The following is a 19,014-nucleotide window of genomic DNA, read 5'->3' as shown; positions in this document are numbered from 1 at the left end:
CTTCAAGGTATTTGCAAATACATAGTTTTAAAAAGTATGAAATGGGGCCATCTCCCTTGTGCCTGGAACAAAGGCAGGGTAAGAGTTCAATGAAAGGACCAATAGGAAGAAAAACCAATCAAGTGTCATATCATAGGATCTACACTGTGGGAAGACAGGTTTGAGAACAAAATAAAAAACAATATGCCCATGCAGAGAAAAAAGTCTAGAAGGGGAAATGGGGGGGGGAGTTGCATAAATAATTTATATTTTTCTAGTGTATGAATTTCCTACAACTAGCATATTATTACTTTTGAAATGAAAACAAAAAAGTAATATATACTTAAAGTATGCATTAAAGAAAAGTAGAAGGGGAATATAAAACTACCTATAATTCAACTGCCCAGAGTTTACCATTATTAATATTCTGACATAGTTTTCTTTCCTCCTAGACATTAATACCTATATTTAAACAATACAATTTAACAAATCACTTAAAAAATTAAGACAAAACAAAAGCCTTGGTTAAGATATATGTCTTAAAATCAAGGAGATGCCCAAGTAAGAAGATAATCAGAACAAGGCAATGGTCTGAAAAAAGTAGTTTTTTAGGGCAATAGTGACAGAGAACGGAGAAACAATACAAACAAAGAAGGGCTAGATGAAAGAGAAAATTCTGGGGGAAGGAGTTGGAAGGAAACAAGTAACTAAGAGAAATGGCTTCTGATGCCTACCCTCTATCAAGCAGAAATCTCTCATACTATGTCTCACCAGAGTGCTATTTGTGCCAGGATCACTGAATGATCTACAATTCTTTTGTCAGCCCTTCCTGGAGAAGCAAAGGGCCTCCCATTCTACAGTCATTTACCAGGTGGTCCTCCAATTCTCTTTTATGCAGGACTAGTTACTAGGTTGCCATGTTCTCTCGGCTTGCCTTTTCAACGGCAATGGGTAGTTGCCATTTTCCAAAAATCCTTTTTCCCTTTACAAAAGTCTCTGTAAAAAATTTTTATGGAGTCATAACTCCAATTCCCCCTGCCTTCTTTAAGTGTGTAATACCTAAGCAATGGTTTTGTGACTAGACTGAACTTGAAGATAGATGTTCTTAATCCTTACCTCAGGACTAATGCATACCACTATAGCCAGTTTTGCTGCAGTAACAACTTTTGGAAAATAGGAAGGGATAGGTATTTTATTCATTGTAGAGGTAGATAACATAGACTTTGAAGAACAAAAGCTATAATTCTTTTTTCATGAGATGGCATAGTTTTGGAACTTATCTTTCACTTTGATCACAGAGACCACATAATTCCTTCTAATTTAGAATGACCTCAGAGACTCAGTGAAATATCTTGTGATATAAAAGTACATGTCAGGAGGTGCGCATTCGTTGGATATATACAATAACAGTTAATAGAAGTTAACATGCCAGGAAGAAATGATGAAAACAAAGGAGCCTGAAATGTCATGGTACTAGGGACATAAACACCTATTTAACACATTTTGTCTTGGCTGAATATAACTGTTTCTAGAATCATGATCCTCACACTGACAAAAGCTTGCTTAATTGACTAATTAAAATATTTTTCTCTCTCTCTCAATGAAGATACAAGGAAATTTCTCTAAGATTCTGAAGCCTCTAAGAGTTTTAACATACATAAAAATAAATAAATGAACAAACCAAACAAAAACAAACACGTAGATACAGAGTGGCTACCAGGGGGAAGAGGTAGGGGTGGAGGGAGAGTGAAATGGGTAAAGGGGGTTAATTGTGTGGTGATGAAAGGAAACTAAACTTTTGGTGGTGAGCACACTGTAGGGTAAATAGAACTAGAAATATAACATTGTATACATGAAATTTATATAAATGTTATAAACCCATGTTACTTCTATTGAAAAATATAAATAAATATATTGAAACAATATAAGTATATTAAAAAAGAAGTTCTGTTTGAAACACAGTCAGAGGTTGACAGTATAATTAAAAATACAATCGTTGAACTCCTTTGGTAATAAAACAACTGAACTATTACCTGTCTGACCCTAATAAACGGAAAACTCTTGTTTCATCTGAAATCTCCTGGGTAACCTATGAAAGAAAATACCCCATATTATTAGTCCCCATATTATTTAAATTATAATTTAAAAATCATTTAGATAGAACAAGTATTAAAAAGAATGCTAATTTTTGATAGACTCAATTCCTCAAATTAAATAGATTTTAGTAAGGTTTTTTTCGACTGCTTATTAGTAGAAACAAATCAACATTTATGGAACATCTGTATGGGTCAAGTACTTTCCTTAGAACTTTTTATGATATGTATTATCATTCCCATATTATTAAAGAGAAAACTAAGATTCAGTGAGGTTAAGTAACTTACTTTTAGGTCATATAACTAGTAGACCCAAGATCTGAGTACAGGTTTGCTGGACTGCACAGCCCCTACTCCTTCCTTTATGTCATAAGGCAGATGCTTGAGGTGGCACCCCTCAGCCCACCTGATTTCAGCAGAGCTGCGGTAGACACTCCCATGCACCAGTGTCTTACATCTGTGTACAGGGGGCACTCCTCTGCTCTGTCTTCTCCAAAACTAAAGAAAGAAGGTACTCAGTCGTGCCCATTAACTAGCAGGGACAGCAGTTGGTGTATAAATGCACCCGCCTCCCCACCTTCTGATGAGCCAATTCTGAGGTGTGCTCCACACTGTTCCTCAGTAGTCCCTATGGGATTAAGCCCTCATTGCCCATAGTGAGAACCAGTTTATTAATGTGCTCTTTGTTGGCTTTTTGTCCCTCTCCATCTTACATTCCTTACTCTGTCACTTGTTTTCTGGGATCTACTCCCAAATAAACAAGGACCTGAGTCCTTGTTTTAGGGTCAGCTTTTGGAGGAACCCAAACTCTGACAGTGCGGATATAAAATAAGTATAAAAATACTCTGGGACTTCCCTGGTAGCACAGTGGTAGAGGGTCGGCCTGCTGATGCAGGGGACACAGGTTCGTGCCCTGGTCCAGGAGGATCCCACATGCCACGGAGCGGCTGGGCCCGTGAGCCATGGCTGCTGGGCCTGCACGTCCGGAGCCTGTGCTCCGCAACAGTGAGAGGCCCGTGTACCGCAAAAAAAGAAAAAAAATACTCTGCTATCAATGAGTTTGCAGTCTAGCTGAGAAGATGGAATTAATAAACTTGAATCAGAAAATAAAACTGGTGCTATACTAAATGCAGCTGATTTTCAGAGTATTCAGTTCAGAAATGTTCCAATCATCGTGGACTAGAATGGCTGAATATTACATTATGAACATTATAGCTAGGCCCAAATTGAAGGATGAGAACAAAACCAGAAAGACAAAGGTAAGCAAGATGACTTAAAAATAGGAGGCAGAATTCACACTTGATATGGTAAACAACAAGTAACTTCTACAGATTTCTAACCACAGGAGTGACACAGTGAAAATAGCATCTAAGGACAATTAATGTTATGGCAGTAAGTAGGAGTGTAGGCTTCATTAAATGCAGGGGCCTGGTGACATTTAGTGACATGGGTCAGTAACTAAACGGACGCTTTCAAAGACAAGCTGATTTATGTCATTTTCTCTGGGAAGCATTCTAATTCCACTGATTTACATCATTTTTACTTGGAAGCATTCTATTTCTGCATTCATATAAGAGGTGGAAATAGTTACATCTAAATAACAGTGTAAAGGTAATTCAAATAGAAGATTTTAAGCTTCAAAATAAGTCCATAAATTTGTGAGGCCCTGGTGTGCAAGAATTACACAGACACTCACACAAATGGGAAATGTCTCTGTTAGTATTCTCTTAACTGTTAGGATTCACCTCTCAAGGTGGGAGCCCAAGTCCCACCTCCTACATGAAATATATCCCAATTATCTCAGTAGAAGTGATTTTTGGAGACCCTTCACATCCAGGCTCTGTCACTTAACTAGTTCTGTAACTCTGGGTAAGTTACTTAACCACTCTGTACCTGTAAAATCGGGAATATGAATAGTACATAACTTTACTATGAATTGTACCTAAACCCCACTGTATTATTAGCCTTCAATAAGGTAGCATTTGTAAAGTGCCTGGAAGATAGACATCATAAGGGTTTGATATTATTTATAATTATGCTTCATTATGTCTTCAGTGCTATAATAAGAATAGTGTCCTAAATGTATATGATACTCAATAAATATTTAGTAAACGAATTAATTTTCTTAGATTTTCCTTAGTCCTGTGCTCCAATACATATTAATATAGAATTTTAAATATAACATTAAAAAAGAAGCTAAAGGGGCTTCCCTGGTGGTGCAGTGGTTAAGAATCTGCCTGCCAATGCGGGGGACACGGGTTCAAGCCCTGGTCCGGGAAGATCCCACATGCCACGGAGCAGCTAAGCCTGTGAGCCACAACTACTGAAGCCCGAGCACCTAGAGCCCGTGGTCCCAACAAGAGAAGCCACCACAATGAGAAGCCTGCACACCACAATGAAGAATAGCTCCCGTTCGCCGCAACCAGAGAAAAGCCCACATGCAGCAACGAAGACCCAACGTAGCCAAAAATAAAAATAAATAAAATAAATTTATATTAAAAAAATAAGCTACACATTTATAGATTATGGAAAAGGCTTATTACCTTTAGAAATTTTAGTAAGTTTAGCAACCATATTTATAAATTACAAATAAGAGGACTGAAATTGTGTAAACTCATGTTTGACAATTCTTTGTGGCCACTGAGAATACAATAAATACAAAACTGAACATTATTTGAAGGGAAAATACTGACAGTTTTGTTCTACCGGCATTAAAGGCATTAAACATAGCAACGTGGGTTCAGAAAGAAAATACATAAAACGAATGTTTCAACATTTAATATCTTTAATGGGAATCACTGGAGGTAATTTGAGAAATCTTACCTCATCTGATTTGAAGCTTTTACCCTGCATTCCATGTTTCCAGAAAGCCAACACACTGTCTTGAAGGCATACTAAAAAGATAAGGGAGAACGGGACTAAAATAAGGCACATAGTAGTGCATTATACATTTTCCTTAACTGTCTTTAATAAATAATAATGTAAGGCTATTCAAGTGCTTGGTGCAAAATTTCTGTCTAGACCATTAGTTCCCAACATTTTTGTGGCTAAGTCATGACAAAGCTCAAATAATTTATTGAGGCAGGGTCATGGAAGTTTTCAAAGATACATTATAACAGGCATTTATTTAAAAATGGGCTAACTTTTGATGAGCTGGACATCAGCATATTAATTTTTCTTTCATATACTATCTTTTGTCTTAGGTAAATAATAAAAACATACTGGTTTTTTGGATTAAAAAACATGATTATTTAAATAATGTGATATATTTAGAAGTAGCTATTAAGGAAGCATCTTTTATTTCTGCTCACATATTCCCTATTATAAAATTAATTTTTAAAAATAAACCTGTCCTGTAATCTAAAATTTAACCACACACTGAATATTTTTGATCTGTGAACCATTTCTTATTTGGAGGGGCTAGGGGCTCTCAGCTATAGTACTCATTGTTGCTGCCCAACCCTATAAGGCCTCCAGAGCCCACCGGGCCTTTGCCCTGGCCTTGAAGGTCCCACTGTTCACAAGGGTGGTCACAGATTTGAGCCAAGCTTGCCCAACTTCTTGATGGCTTTGGAATCAGGAACGACCATGACCCCAAAGTGTGGCCACCTCATGACATGACATATCCCCTCTTGCTGCCCACCCATCTCCCATGATCCCCTGGGGTGGCCTGAGGGTCTTGGAGGAAAACCTGTTCTCGCTGTGCCTTGTCCATTTCTGTGTCCTGCCTGTGCTGGGCCCACTGAAGCACACATATGGGGTCACTTAGTGGCTTAGAAACAGAGTGGCAGGGCCCCCAATTTTGGGGTGGGGGGAGGCAGCAGGGCCTCTGGGTCCTTCCTGGCCAGAGGCTAGAGTCATTAAAGTACAGTGAGAGAAGGAGAAAACCAATTTGATTGTTGGAGAGTTAGCCATATGCCCTATACCAGTAAAGATGATGGGAGAAAGTGATCAAAATTTATTAGATTTCTTACTAGAATATCGAGTTAAAAAGTTAACGTAAGAATGTTCTGGAAACATAATTTAGCTCAATAAACATAAAAGTATTTTACAATAACAAATCATACAAGCTTCACTAGCCATGAAATTTAAAAAACAGTAGTACTGGCTTTGTTTTTAAAAGGTGACTTAAAGGGACTCTTTTTACGCAGGAGGATCCTTGAAATTATTCCAAAGTTCACTGGAAAGAACAGATGGTAGCCTAGGAGGAACAAACTTTTGCAGAACGAAAATATCCTAAAAAATTTGGCATATATGAAAAAGTTGAGGTACTAGTGTGTTTCAGTTAAAATTAAGAGGACCTAAAGATCTGTATATTGGAATCTCTATTGAAAATATTAAATCTTAGAAACTGGCATGCAACAGCCAGCATACAAAGGAGTAAAAGAAGAAAATATTTCCAAAATTCCTTTTGTCATGGCATCTACAGAAAGTTTAGGTTTTCTGCTTGAATAAAATTTCCAATCATAAGCAAATTATTCCTATGTAAGATGGTTACCCAGAGGGATGAATGTACTTTGCAATAGGGCAAAACTCCACTTGAGAAATCATTAAATTTTAAAAAAATCAACAGAAAACTTTCTAAACAGTGAGAAACACATTTTTAAAAGTATATACATTTAATTATAAGATACATATATTTTTTACAGCCCAAATAAAAATCACCAATTTTGTTTTAACTGTTTTTGACTTAAAGTAGAACCATATCATGAATTGTTCAAAATGTTTCCACCCATGGTATTTTTTCATAAGTTCTATCACCCTTGAGGAAAATACTTACTGACATATAATCAGTGAGGATGCAAACAATAATAATTTTTATAAAACCAATGATATTACAGAGTAAAACACTCATTGACAAGGAAGCAAATTCAAATGGCATAGTATTTTCCAGATTCTGTGGGAAACTATTTATATTTAAATAGACCTAAAAGCAAAAACCATCAACACACACCAACCAGAATCTTACACGGCAAAGAATTCTAGCATATCTAACATTGTTAATCACATCACACAAATACCTTCATGATTTGGAAAGAATTGGAAGAAGTATAATTCACTTGATGCAGCAAAGGGAACAATGAATAGAAGAAATGATTTCATGTTTTAAATATTCAAGAAATGACAATAAAAGATTTATTACGGTCCAGACCTGCACTGTCTAATATTATAGTAACTAGCCCTGTGTGACTATTTACATCGAAATTTAAATTAAATAAAAATTTAAAAATTTAAATTAAAATGTAGCACTAGCTATGTTTCAAGTACTTAACAAGTGTGCTTAATGACTACTGTATTTAAGAACATAGAGAACATTTCTATATCAAAGAAACTTCTATGAGACAGTGCTGGTCTAGATAACCCTAAGTACAGAATGAACAAAAAACCAAGTACTCTAAATGCATTATTAAAAAAAGGAGACTTACCTACAGATTCAATGCGAAAATCAAAGCTCAGCTCAGAGGCCAGTTTCTTACTTGATTTTAGTTTTCCTTGTAGATTTACAATTTTTACAAATTCTTGAAAAAAGAAAAAACAAGTCAAGGTTGGAAATGCAGATTTGCTAAAATAAATGTAACTTGATAAGTGGATTTTACATAGATATATAACAATATTCTTAATAAAGTTCAATTATTTCTCTTGATTCAAGTATGCCCAGTGAAAAACTGTCACTGATATATTCTATAAGAGTGAGGCCTCCGTTGTAAATGGCAATTCCACCAGTATTTTTTTTCATAGTTCATATTAAACACTTACGTCCTCATTTTTTAAAAAGTGAAGGGCTTCTTTAATAGTGGTTAACTTGGTGCCTAAGTATTCAGCAATAAGAGTTGGTTTTTTCCCCCTTACAAATTACATAAGTAATATTTGCAGTAATTCTTAACTTTAGTATGTAACTAATATTCTACAGAAGTACAAGGGAGGAAAAAAATAGTGCTCTCAAAAGTCAGAATTTCTTTATAAGTAAACTCTGGGATAGACAGTATATGTGAATATTTCTATTTCCCTTTTGTCCATTTGTTTTTTAATTTAACCATCTTAGCTCTGACTTGGAAGATATCTTCTCTCTGCATTACTTTCTCATCTGTCTACCATTATTTGTGATTACACACCTATCGTGATTACACACCTATCTCCATTGCTGCTTAGTAAAACTGATTTATACCACAGAGTTGACAAACAATTTTCGAAGTGTTACACTGCTCCCCTAAGAAAAAAAGAACAACTGAAGAAAGTCAACTTTCCATTTACCATGAATAGCTGGGAAATGGAAGTCCTAATTAATCAAAGGTTTAAAAAAATTGTTTTTAAATACATAAATCAACAAAATGAAAACTAAGTACAATTTATTTTCCTTGTTTGACTCAGAAGATATTTAGGCATTTAATGTTAAAGGTTCAACACTACTACAATTAAATTCTGATCATCTGTTTATTTCATTAATTAGTACTGAGCCTTCTACTTGTTTGGGTAAAAAAGAATTTATCAAATTTCACTTAAGAGTAACCAAGCAACATGCCAATCTTATCAGTATTCAAAGAATCAAAAGTACTTAAGGGATAATGGGCAAATGAAACACTCTGGGGTTTGTTTTACTTATCTATAATATTAGATGATCTTTATGATTCTATAAGGCAAATCCACTAGGGAACACTTTAGAGAATAGAAATTAAGACAAAAATACAGGTAAATATAGTGGTGGAACAATTTTAAAAATAACCCTAAACATCTATGGGCAGGTCTGGTAATTTTAAAATACTGGAATGAATCAAACCACAGCAAATATTGCCAAATTTCAAATATAACGCCAAGTCTGGGTGAATTTCACTTGCAGGATTCATTGCATTAAAGTAAGGGGGATTTTAAGAATTAGAGTGCTTTGTTTGCAAAATTGGAAACACCTATTGTTAAAGTTTTTCTGTCTCTTCCACTGCATATACAGTACAACACACATCTATCAATAACATCTCTTGCTGCATCAAAAGAATCACAACTAGCAGGTAAAAGTGTCAAATCTATTTGTGCATTAGAATATCACACTGACATGATTCCAAAAGTTCATGTTATATGACTACAAGTGACCAAATTAGTATAACCTTCTATTTTTTCATTAATTACAATGAATCATACAGAATTTTATACAGAATAATTTTATACAGAATTTTACCCCAAGGTTATGGCAAACTGTTCTAATACAGTTGTCCCTTGGTATCCACGGGGAATTGGTTCCAGTACCCCTCATGGAGACCAAAGTCCATGGATGCTCATGTGCCTTATATGAAATGGCCTAGTGTTTGCATATAACCTATACACAACCTCCCATAGACTTTAACTTTTAAAAATATTTTTATTGAAATATAGTTGATTTACAATATCATGTAAGTTTCAGGTGTATAGCACAGCGACTCAGTTATACATATGTGTCTGTATATATATGTAGATATAGTCTTTTTCAGATTCTTTTTTTCTCTTATAGGTTATTACATAATATTGAGTATAGTTCCCTGTGCTATAACAGTAGATCCTAGATTACTTATAATACCTAATACAACACAAAAACTATATGAATAGTTGCCAGGCACTTGCAAATTCAGGTTTGCTTTTTTGAGCTTTCTGGAATTTTTTTTTCTAAATATTTTCAATCCATGGTTGGCTAAATAGAGGATGTGAAACCTACAGATACAGAGGGCTGACTGTATAATGTTCCCAAGTAGGTCAAACAGAATAAAGAAAAAGGTCACAGAGGATAGTCTGACAAACAGATCAATTAGTTACTATATCTGTAGCCAATTTAGGTTTTTCATCAATAAAACAATGCCACTTAAGGTGGAAAACTGCAAATCTACTTTACTGATTCTATTAGAATCAATTCCATGAAAAGGTATGTCATATCAAGTAGTATACTTAGAATAAACTTTAAAATAATACTTACTGTCTAAACACACCAAAACAGTATCTCTCTCCAACTGTGTTACATGAATGGAATCTAACTGTTGGCTGCCTTGGGGGGAAAAAAACAAGGTTACAGTTATACAACATGCTTTAAAAACTAGAACTTAGAAAAGAAACACAAATTCTGATTTTTTCCTGTGATTTTAAACTAGTCTTTGAAATAAACACAGAGATTATATTTTGTAATTGTCTTGTCACAAACTGTATGTAAGTCAATTAAAAAAAAACAAAACTGTATGTAAGTCAATTTAAAAGAACAAAGTCCTATGCAAGGCTAACTGAGCTGAGAAAGGCTCAATATTACATATAGTTAATACCACTGCCAGTTCTAGAAAGATGAGTTACAAAAATAAAATGAAGCAAACGGTAAATACGGGGAAGAAAGTAAGATGCATGCTATACAGTGACTAGATTTTGCTTTGCATTTTGCAGTAGCCAATGGGAAGATGAAAACAAGATCAGTTAGGTGCATCACAGTGTCCCTGAGATAAAAATAAGTCAGTAATTCAGAAAAAGCAAAAGGATTAACGAAACTATTAGAGAGAAATTTTCCTGGTATTGGGAGGGGGATGGTGTGTGTGTGTGTGTGCATGCACATAGGAAGGAGTTCCTGTATTAACAGGACACCAGGGTAGCATAATGAACAATACTGTCAACAACATCTTTTCAGGAAGCAACTTTCATCACTTTGCTGATATTCACAGGGCTACTTCTCTTAACATCTCCTAATAGAAGTCATGACATTTTTGCAGAACATTTTTGGTAAAACAATTTATTTTAGCCACTCAGAGAGCGTGAATGGTCTAGATGAAGCTAAGAAAAGATTTTAGATAATTTAGAGCATTCTTTTTTTTAAATTAATTTTTATTGGACTATAGTTGATTTAAAATGTTGTGTTACTTTCTGCTCTACAGCAAAGTGAATCAGTTATACATATACATATATCCACTCTTTTTTAGATTCTATTCCCACATAGGTCATTAAAGAGTAGAGTTCCCTGTGCTAGAGTAGATTCTTATTAGTTATCTATTTTATATATACTAGTGTGTATATGTCAATCCTCTTGAAGCTTTTTTAATTTTTGAATTTTATTTTACTTTTTTATACAGCAGGTTCTTATTAGTCATCAATTTTATACACATCAGTGTATACATGTCAATACCAATCGCCCAATTCATAACACCACCATCCCCACCCCACCGCGGCTTTCCCCTCTTGGTGTCCATACGTTTGTTCTCTACATCTGGGTCTCACCTTCTGCCCTGCAAACCGGTTCATCTGTACGATTTTTCTAGGTTCCACATATATGTGTTAATATATGGTATTTGTTTTTCTCACTTACTTCACTCTGTATGACAGTCTCTAGATCCATCCACGTCTCAACAAATGACTCAATTTCGTTCCTTTTTATGGCTGAGTAATATTCCATTGTATATATGTACCACAACTTCTTTATCCATTTGTCTGTTGACAGGCATTCAGGTTGCTACCATGACCAGGCTGTTGTAAACAGTGCTGAAATAAACACTGGGGTGCATGTGTTTTTTTGAATTATGGTTTTCTCTGGGTATATGCCCAGTAGTGGGATTGCTGGATCATATGGTAATTCTATTTTTAGTTTTTTAAGGAAGCTCCATACTGTTCACCAGAGTGGTTGTATCAATTTACATTCCCACCAACAGTGCAAGAGGGTTCCCTTTTCTCCACACCCTCTCCAGCATTTGTTGTTTGTAGATTTTCTGATGATGCCCATTCTAACTGGTGTGACGTGATACCTCCCTGTAGTTTTGATTTGCACTTCTCTAATAATTAGTGATGTTAAGCAGCTTTTCATGTGCTTCTTCGCCATCTGTATGTCTTCTTTGGAGAAATGTCTATTTAGGTCTTTTGCCCATTTTAGCATTGGGTTGTTTGTTTCTTTAATATTGAGCTGCATGAGCTGTTTATATATTTTGGAGATTAATCCTTTGTCAGTTGATTCATTTCCAAATATTTTCTCCAATTCTCAGGGTTGTCTTTTGGTCTTGTTTATGGTTTCCTTTGTTGTGCAAAAGCTTTTAAGTTTCATTAGGTCCCATTTGTTTATTTTTGTTTTTATTTCCATTACTCTAGGAGGTGGGTCAAAAAGGATCTTGCTGTGATTTATGCCATAGTGTGTTCTTCCTATGTTTTCCTCTAAGAGTTTTATAGTGTCTGGCCTTACATTTAGGTCTTTAAGCCATTTTGAGTTTCTTTTTGTGTATGGTATTAAGGAGTGTTCTAATTTCATTCTTTTACATGTAGCTGTCCAGTTTTCCCAGAACCACTTACTGTAGAGACTGTCTTTTTTCCATTGTATATCCTTGCCTCCTGTCATAGATTAGTTGACCATAGGTGCATGGGTTTATCTCTGGAATTTCTATCTTATTCCATTGATCTATTTCTGTTTTTGTGCCAGTACCATAATGTCTTGATTACTGTAGCTGTGTAGTATAGTCTGAAGTCAGGGAGTCTGATTCCTCCAGCTCCATTTTCTTCCCTCCAGACTGCTTTGGCTATTCAGGGTCTTTTGTGCCACCATACAAAATTTTAAGATTTTTTGTTCTAGTTCTGTAAAAAATGCCATTGGTAATTTGATAGGGATTGCACTGAATCTGTAGATTGCTTTGGGTAGTATAGTCATTTTCACAATATTGATTCTTCCAATCCAAGAACATGGTATCTCTCTCCATCTGTTGGTATCATCTTTAATTTCTTACATCAGTGTCTCATAGTTTTCTGCATACAGGTCTTTTGTCTCCCTAGGTAGGTTTATTCCTAGCTATTTTATTCTTTTTGTTGCAATGGTGAATGCGAGTGTTTCCTTAATTTCTCTTTCAGATTTTTCATCATTAATGTATAGAAATGCAAGAGATTTCTGTGCATTAATTTTGTATCCTGCAACTTTACCAAATTCACTGATTAGCTCTAGTAGTTTTCTGGTGGCATTTTTAGGATGCTCTACGTATAATATCATGTAATCTGCAAACAGTGACAGTTATACTTCTTCTTTCCCAATTTGTATTCCTTTTATTTCTTTTTCTACTCTGACTGCCAGGGCTAGGACTTCCAAAACTATGGTGAATAACAGTGGTGAGAGTGGACATCCTTGTGTTGTTCCTGATCTTAGAGGAAATGCTTTCAGTTTTTCACCATTGAGAATGATGTTTGCTGTGGGTTGGTCGTATATGGCCTTTATTATGTTGAGGTTGGCTCTCTCTATGCCCACTTTCTGGAGTTTTTATCATAAATGGGTGTTGAATTTTGTCAAAAGCTTTTTCTGCATCTATTGAGATGATCATATGGTTTTTATTCTTCAAAATGTTAATATGGTGTATCACATTGATTGATTTGCATATATTGAAGAATCCATGCATCCCTGGGATAAATCCCACTTGATCATGGTGTATGACCCTTTTAATGTGTGTTAGATTCTGTTAGCTAGTTTGTTTTTTTTTTTTTTTTTGCGGTACGCGGGCCTCTCACTGTTGTGGCCTTTCCCGTTGCGGAGCACAGGCTCTGGACACGCAGGTTCAGTGGCCATGGCTCACGGGCCCAGCCGCTCCGCGGCATGTGGGATCTTCCCGGACAGGGGCACGAACCTGTGTCCCCTGCATCGGCAGGTGGACTCTCAACCACTGCGCCACCAGGGAAGCCCTGTTTGCTAGTATTTTGTTCAGGATTTTTGCATCTATATTAATCAGTGCATTTGGTGTATGATTTTCTTTTTTTGTAATATCTTTGTCTGGTTTTGGTATCAGGGTTATGGTGGCCTCATAGAATGAGTCTGGGAGTGCTCCTCCCTCTGCAATTTTTTGGAAGAGTTTGAGAAGGATGGGTGTTAGCTCTTCTCTAAATGTTTGACAGAATTGACCTATGAAGCCATCTGGTCCTGGACTTTTGTTTGCTGGAAGATATTTAATCACAGTTTCAATTTCATTACTTGTGATTGGTCTGTTCATATTTTCTATTTCTTCTTGGTTCAGTCTTGGAAGGTTATACCTTTGCAAGAATTTGTCCATTTCTTCCAGGTTGTCCATTTTGTTGGCACAGAGTTGCTTGTAGTAGTCTCTTAGAATTCTTTGTATTTCTGTGGTGTCTGTTGTAACTTCTCCCTTTTCATTTCTAATTTTATTGATTTGAGTCCTTTTCCTCTCTTTCTTGATGAGTCTGGCTAATAGTTTATCAATTTTGTTTATCTTTTCACAGAACCAGCTTTTAGTTTTATTGATTTTGCTATTGTTTTGTTTCTACTTCCTGTATTTTTGCTCTAATCTTTATGATTTCTTTCCTTCTGCTAACTTTGGGTTTTGTTTTTCTTTCTCTAGTTCCTTTAGGTGTAAGGTTAGATTGTTTGAGATTTTTCGTTTCTTGAGGTAGGCTTGCAGAGCTATAAACTTCCCTCTTAGAACTGCTTTTGCTGCATCCCATAGGTTTTGGATCATTGTGTTTTCATTGTCATTTGTCTCTAGGTATTTTTTGATTTCCTCTTTGATTTCTTCAGTGATCTCTTGGTTATTTAGTAATGTACTGTTTAGCCTCCGTGTGTTCGTGTTTTTTACATTTTTTCCCCTGTACCTCATTTCTAATCTCATAGCGTTGTGGTCAGAAAAGATGGCTGATATGATTTCAGTTTTCTTAAATTTACTGAGGCTTGATTTGTGACCCAAGACGTGATCTATCCTGGAGAATATTCCTTGTGGACTTGAGCAGAAAGTGTAATCTGCTGTTTTTGGATGGAATGTCCTATAAATATCAATTAAATCTATCTGGTCTATTGTGTCATGCAAAGCTTGTGTTTCCTCATTAAGTTTCTGTTTGGATGATCTGTCCATTGGTGAAAGTGAGGTGTTAAAGTCCCCCACTATTATTGTGTTACTGTCGATTTCCTCTTTTAGAGCTGTTAGCAGTTGCCTTATGTATTGAGGTGCTCCTATGTTGGGTGCATATATATTTATAATTGTTATATCTTCTTCTTGGATTGATCCCTTGATCATTATGTAGTGTCCTTCCTTGTCTCTTGTAGCATTCTTTATTTTATAGTCTGTTTTATCTGATATGAGCATTGCTGCTCCAGCTTTCTTTTGATTTCCATTTGCGTGGAATATCTTTTTCCATCCCCTCACTTTCAGTCTGTATGTGTCCCTAGGTCTGAAGTGGGTCTCTTGTAGACAGCATATATATATATGGTTCTTGTTTTTGTATCCATTCAGTAAGCCTGTGTCTTTTGGTTGGAGCATTTAATCCATTCACATTTAAGGTAATTATTGATATGTATGTTCCTGTGACCATTTTCTTAATTGTTTTGGGTTTGTTTTTGTAGGTCCTTTTCTTCTCTTATGTTTCCCACTTAGAGAAGTTCCTTTGGCATTTGTTGTAGAGCTGGTTTGGTGGTGCTGAATTCTTAGCTTTTGCTTGTGTGTAAAGCTTTTGATTTCTGCATCGAATATGAATGAGATCCTTGCTGGGTAGAGTAATCTTGGTTGTAGGTTCTTCCCTTTCATCACTTTAAGTATATCATGCCACTCCCTTCTGGCTTGTAAAGTTTCTGCTGAGAAATCAGCTGTTAACCTTACGGGAGTTCCCTTGTATGTTGTCATTTTTCCCTTGCTGATTTCAATAATATTTCTTTTTCTTTAATTTTTGCCAATTTGATTACTATGTGTCTCGTTGTGTTTCTCCTTGGGTTTATTCTGCATGGGAGTCTCTGCAGTTCCTGGACTTGGGTGGCTATTTCGTTTCCCATGTTAGGGAAGTTTTTGACTATAATCTCTTCAAAAGTTTGTCAGGTCCTTTCTGTCCCTCTTCTCCTTCTGGGACCCCTATAACGCGAATGTTGTTGAGTTTAATATTGTCCCAGAGGTCTCTTAGGCTGTCTTAATTTCTTCTCATTCTTTTTTCTTTATTCTGTTCCACTGCAGTGAATTCCACCATTCTGTCTTCCAGGTCAGTTATCTGTTCTTCTGCCTCAGTTATTCTGCTGTTGATTCCTTCTAGTGTAGTTTTTATTTCAGTTATTGTATTGTTCATCTCTGTTTATTTGTTCTTTAATTCTTCTAGGTCTTTGTTAAACATTTCTTGCATCTTCTTGATGTTTGCCTCCATTCTTTTTCTGAGGTCCTGGATCATCTTCACCATCATTATTCTGAATTCTTTTTCTGGTAGGTTGCCTATCTCCACTTCATTTAGTTGTTTCTCTGGGGTTTTATCTTGTTTCTTCATCTGGTACATAGCCCTCTGCCTTTTCAATTTGTCTCTCTCTGTGAATGTGGTTTTTGTTCCACAGGCTGCAGGATTGTAGTTCTTCTTGCTTCTCCTCTTGAAGCTTCTTATGAATATAATTTATGTCTTGTGTTCATGACACACTTGGGAATTCCAGGGCAGACCAGTGGTTAGGACTCAGTGCTCTCACTGCCAGGGGCCAGGGTTTGATCCTTCATCAGGGAACTAAGATCCTGCAAGCTGCACTTCAAAAATTCCTCTTTTCTATTCAGCTAACATTTTTCTCTTGTTCTTCCCACTCAAACTATCAAAAAATGTTGTCCACCTTTGCTGTCTCTATTTATTTATCTCTCACTCATCCTTTGCCATTGTAATCTCAGAGCAGTCATTCTTAACTACATCTCTTTGGGACACTCATAGATTCTCTCCCTTAAAAACTGCACATCTGAACATAAACACAAAATTATTATTTTGGGTTTTTGTGGACCTTCCAAAGTCCATATATAGTGAAGAATCCAGATGTACCGAATTGGTAAACTGTTGTCCCTTGGCAACATTCCAAAAAATACCTTTTCTCAGTAAAGGGATGTTCGTGCATTCAACATTTATTGAGTGCTGATAAGTGCTAAGCATCATCCTTGGAGAAAAGGATACTGTAATAATACATCAAACTATGACTAAAAGAGTCTTGGAATAGGAGTTGATTTTTATTGTTATAGCTGTTGCCAATTCAAGGCATGGCCTCAATAATCAACATACCTGGGAGATAGATTAGCAATCATTTGTGAAAATGGAACAGCCTAATAAAGGCAGTCTCTGCTTTAGGGTGATTTGAATGTTTATCCTCAGAGTCCTGGCTCTCCTTAGGAAGTAATTTTGGGTCTGCCTTAATTTTAGCCTAGACAATGTTAAAAGTGGGTAGAACAGTTTGCCTCTGGCATTAAAAAACAAAACAAACAACAACAAAAACCCCTCAACCCTCACCCCTGCAAATTCACAAGAGGACTCACTGAATGCCCAGCCTTAAGCAATGTAACCTCCTAATACATCATACAGAAGATAGTAGTTTGAAAACTCACATTAGATAATCATATGAAATGACTTTCTCTACACTATTATTATATACTAACCAATAAAAACAAGTTAGGGTTGTCTGCCAAACATGATCTTGGTTTTTAAATAAACTGACCCATAACTCTTATTTTTAGCAATAATTACATGATAGGAACACATTTCTATTTGGGCTGTTTATATTTCATGATAATAAATGTCATTTCCACCTTTCTGTTAGCTATACCAGGAAGATATGCATCTACCTCAACCAAAAACATTATTAGAAAGAAAGGTGGGTGCAGGTGGGGTGGGAGGGTAAAAGAATACATTCCTATTTTATTCTACTGGAAATTATGATTTGGTCTACGAAGACAGTGATATTAGTCCAGGGCATGCTGGAACTGGCTTGTACTGGACTGCTAAATTTTCAGAGATTTTGCAAGCCAGATGACATCAAGTTGGTAGTCTGAAATTGGCTGTGATGGGAGTATTTATACACAAAAATAGGCAACTGCTACAAACCAGGCTTCCCTGCACCTCAAGAGTCTATTGTTAAACATTTACTAGGACACCACTAGTTCATACTGATTCTGAAAATGACATTAGTGCAGTTCTACATTAACTTAAGTAGCTGGGTTTTATAAAAGAGTTCTTATAATTTAGCCTATAAGTGATCAAAAGCCAAAGATATTTAATAAGAATCTTCAAACTTATAATACTTGTAACAGACTTCTTCTTGAGGTGATAAAGAATGTAACACTGGTGAGAAATAAGTTATAACTAAAGCTTACTTGACTTCATATGTAAAAATGGCTTGATAAATCTGGGTGACAGTACACTGGCACAACAAAAACAGTAAACTGGCAAAATGAAGATCTTCTTCATTTTACTTATTTTTTAACATGAATTCTTTTCTTTTTTTTTTTTTTGTGGTATGCAGGCCTCTCACTGTTGTGGCCTCTCCCGTTGCGGAGCACAGGCTCCGGATGTGCAGGCTCAGCGGCCATGGCTCACGGGCCCAGCCACTCCGCAGCATGTGGGATCTTCCCGGACTGGGGCACAAACCCATGTCCCCTGCATCGGCAGGCGTACTCTCAACCACTGCGCCACCAGGGAAGCCCTAACATGAATTCTTTAATATTTTATTTTTAAAATTTATAAAATTTATTTATTTATTTTGGTTGTGCTGGGTCTTAGTTGCAGTAGGCAGGCTCCTTAGTTGCGGCTCACGGGTTCCTTAGTTGCATCCGGCGGGCTCCTTAGTTGTGGCCAGCAGGCTCCTTAGTTGTGGCGTGTGAACTCTTAGTTGCGGCATGCATGTGGGATCTAGTTCCCTGACCAGGAATCGAACCCTTGTCCCCTGCATTGGAAGGTGGATTCTTAACCACTGCAGCCCCAGGGAATTCTCTTGACATGAATTCTTGATTGATTTGTTCCAATTTTAAAGTTTGAAAATAAACTTCTCAACCTTTTCAGAGTTTTCACTGAGACATGTTTGATAAAATCCTAGGCTAACAAACCAATCTCAGAAAATGCAAGAGCTATTTTCCTGTATCTTTAAATGGTAAAGCTTGGAGGCCACACATGAGAAGCTTCTATTCCAGTATGAAAAGTACCAGAACTCAATGATTTTAAGAAGTGTGGGGGGGGGCCTCCCTGGTGGCACAAGTGGTTGAGAGTCCGCCTGCCGATGCAG

The 19,014-nt window shown here is 36.3% G+C and overlaps 1 protein-coding gene across 3 annotated transcripts in view; it reads right to left on the bottom strand.

Moving 5' to 3' along the window:
• MAP4K5 (mitogen-activated protein kinase kinase kinase kinase 5) overlaps positions 1–19,014 on the bottom strand; it is a 160,149-nt gene that overhangs the window by 9,128 nt on the left and 132,007 nt on the right. For all 3 annotated transcript variants that reach the window (XM_060096244.1, XM_060096242.1, XM_060096243.1), the window contains exons 28-31: positions 10,006–10,074; positions 7,499–7,591; positions 4,896–4,966; positions 2,013–2,068 (exon numbers count right to left, since the gene is read on the bottom strand). In XM_060096244.1, coding sequence (XP_059952227.1) covers positions 2,013–2,068; positions 4,896–4,966; positions 7,499–7,591; positions 10,006–10,074 — 289 coding nt within the window. The remainder of the gene's footprint in view (positions 1–2,012; positions 2,069–4,895; positions 4,967–7,498; positions 7,592–10,005; positions 10,075–19,014) is intronic.

This window comes from Mesoplodon densirostris, chromosome 4, assembly GCF_025265405.1.
Source record: "Mesoplodon densirostris isolate mMesDen1 chromosome 4, mMesDen1 primary haplotype, whole genome shotgun sequence".
NCBI lineage: Eukaryota > Metazoa > Chordata > Mammalia > Artiodactyla > Ziphiidae > Mesoplodon > Mesoplodon densirostris.
Note: the sequence above shows the minus strand (reverse complement) of the source record. Positions and strands in the feature narration are given on the sequence as shown.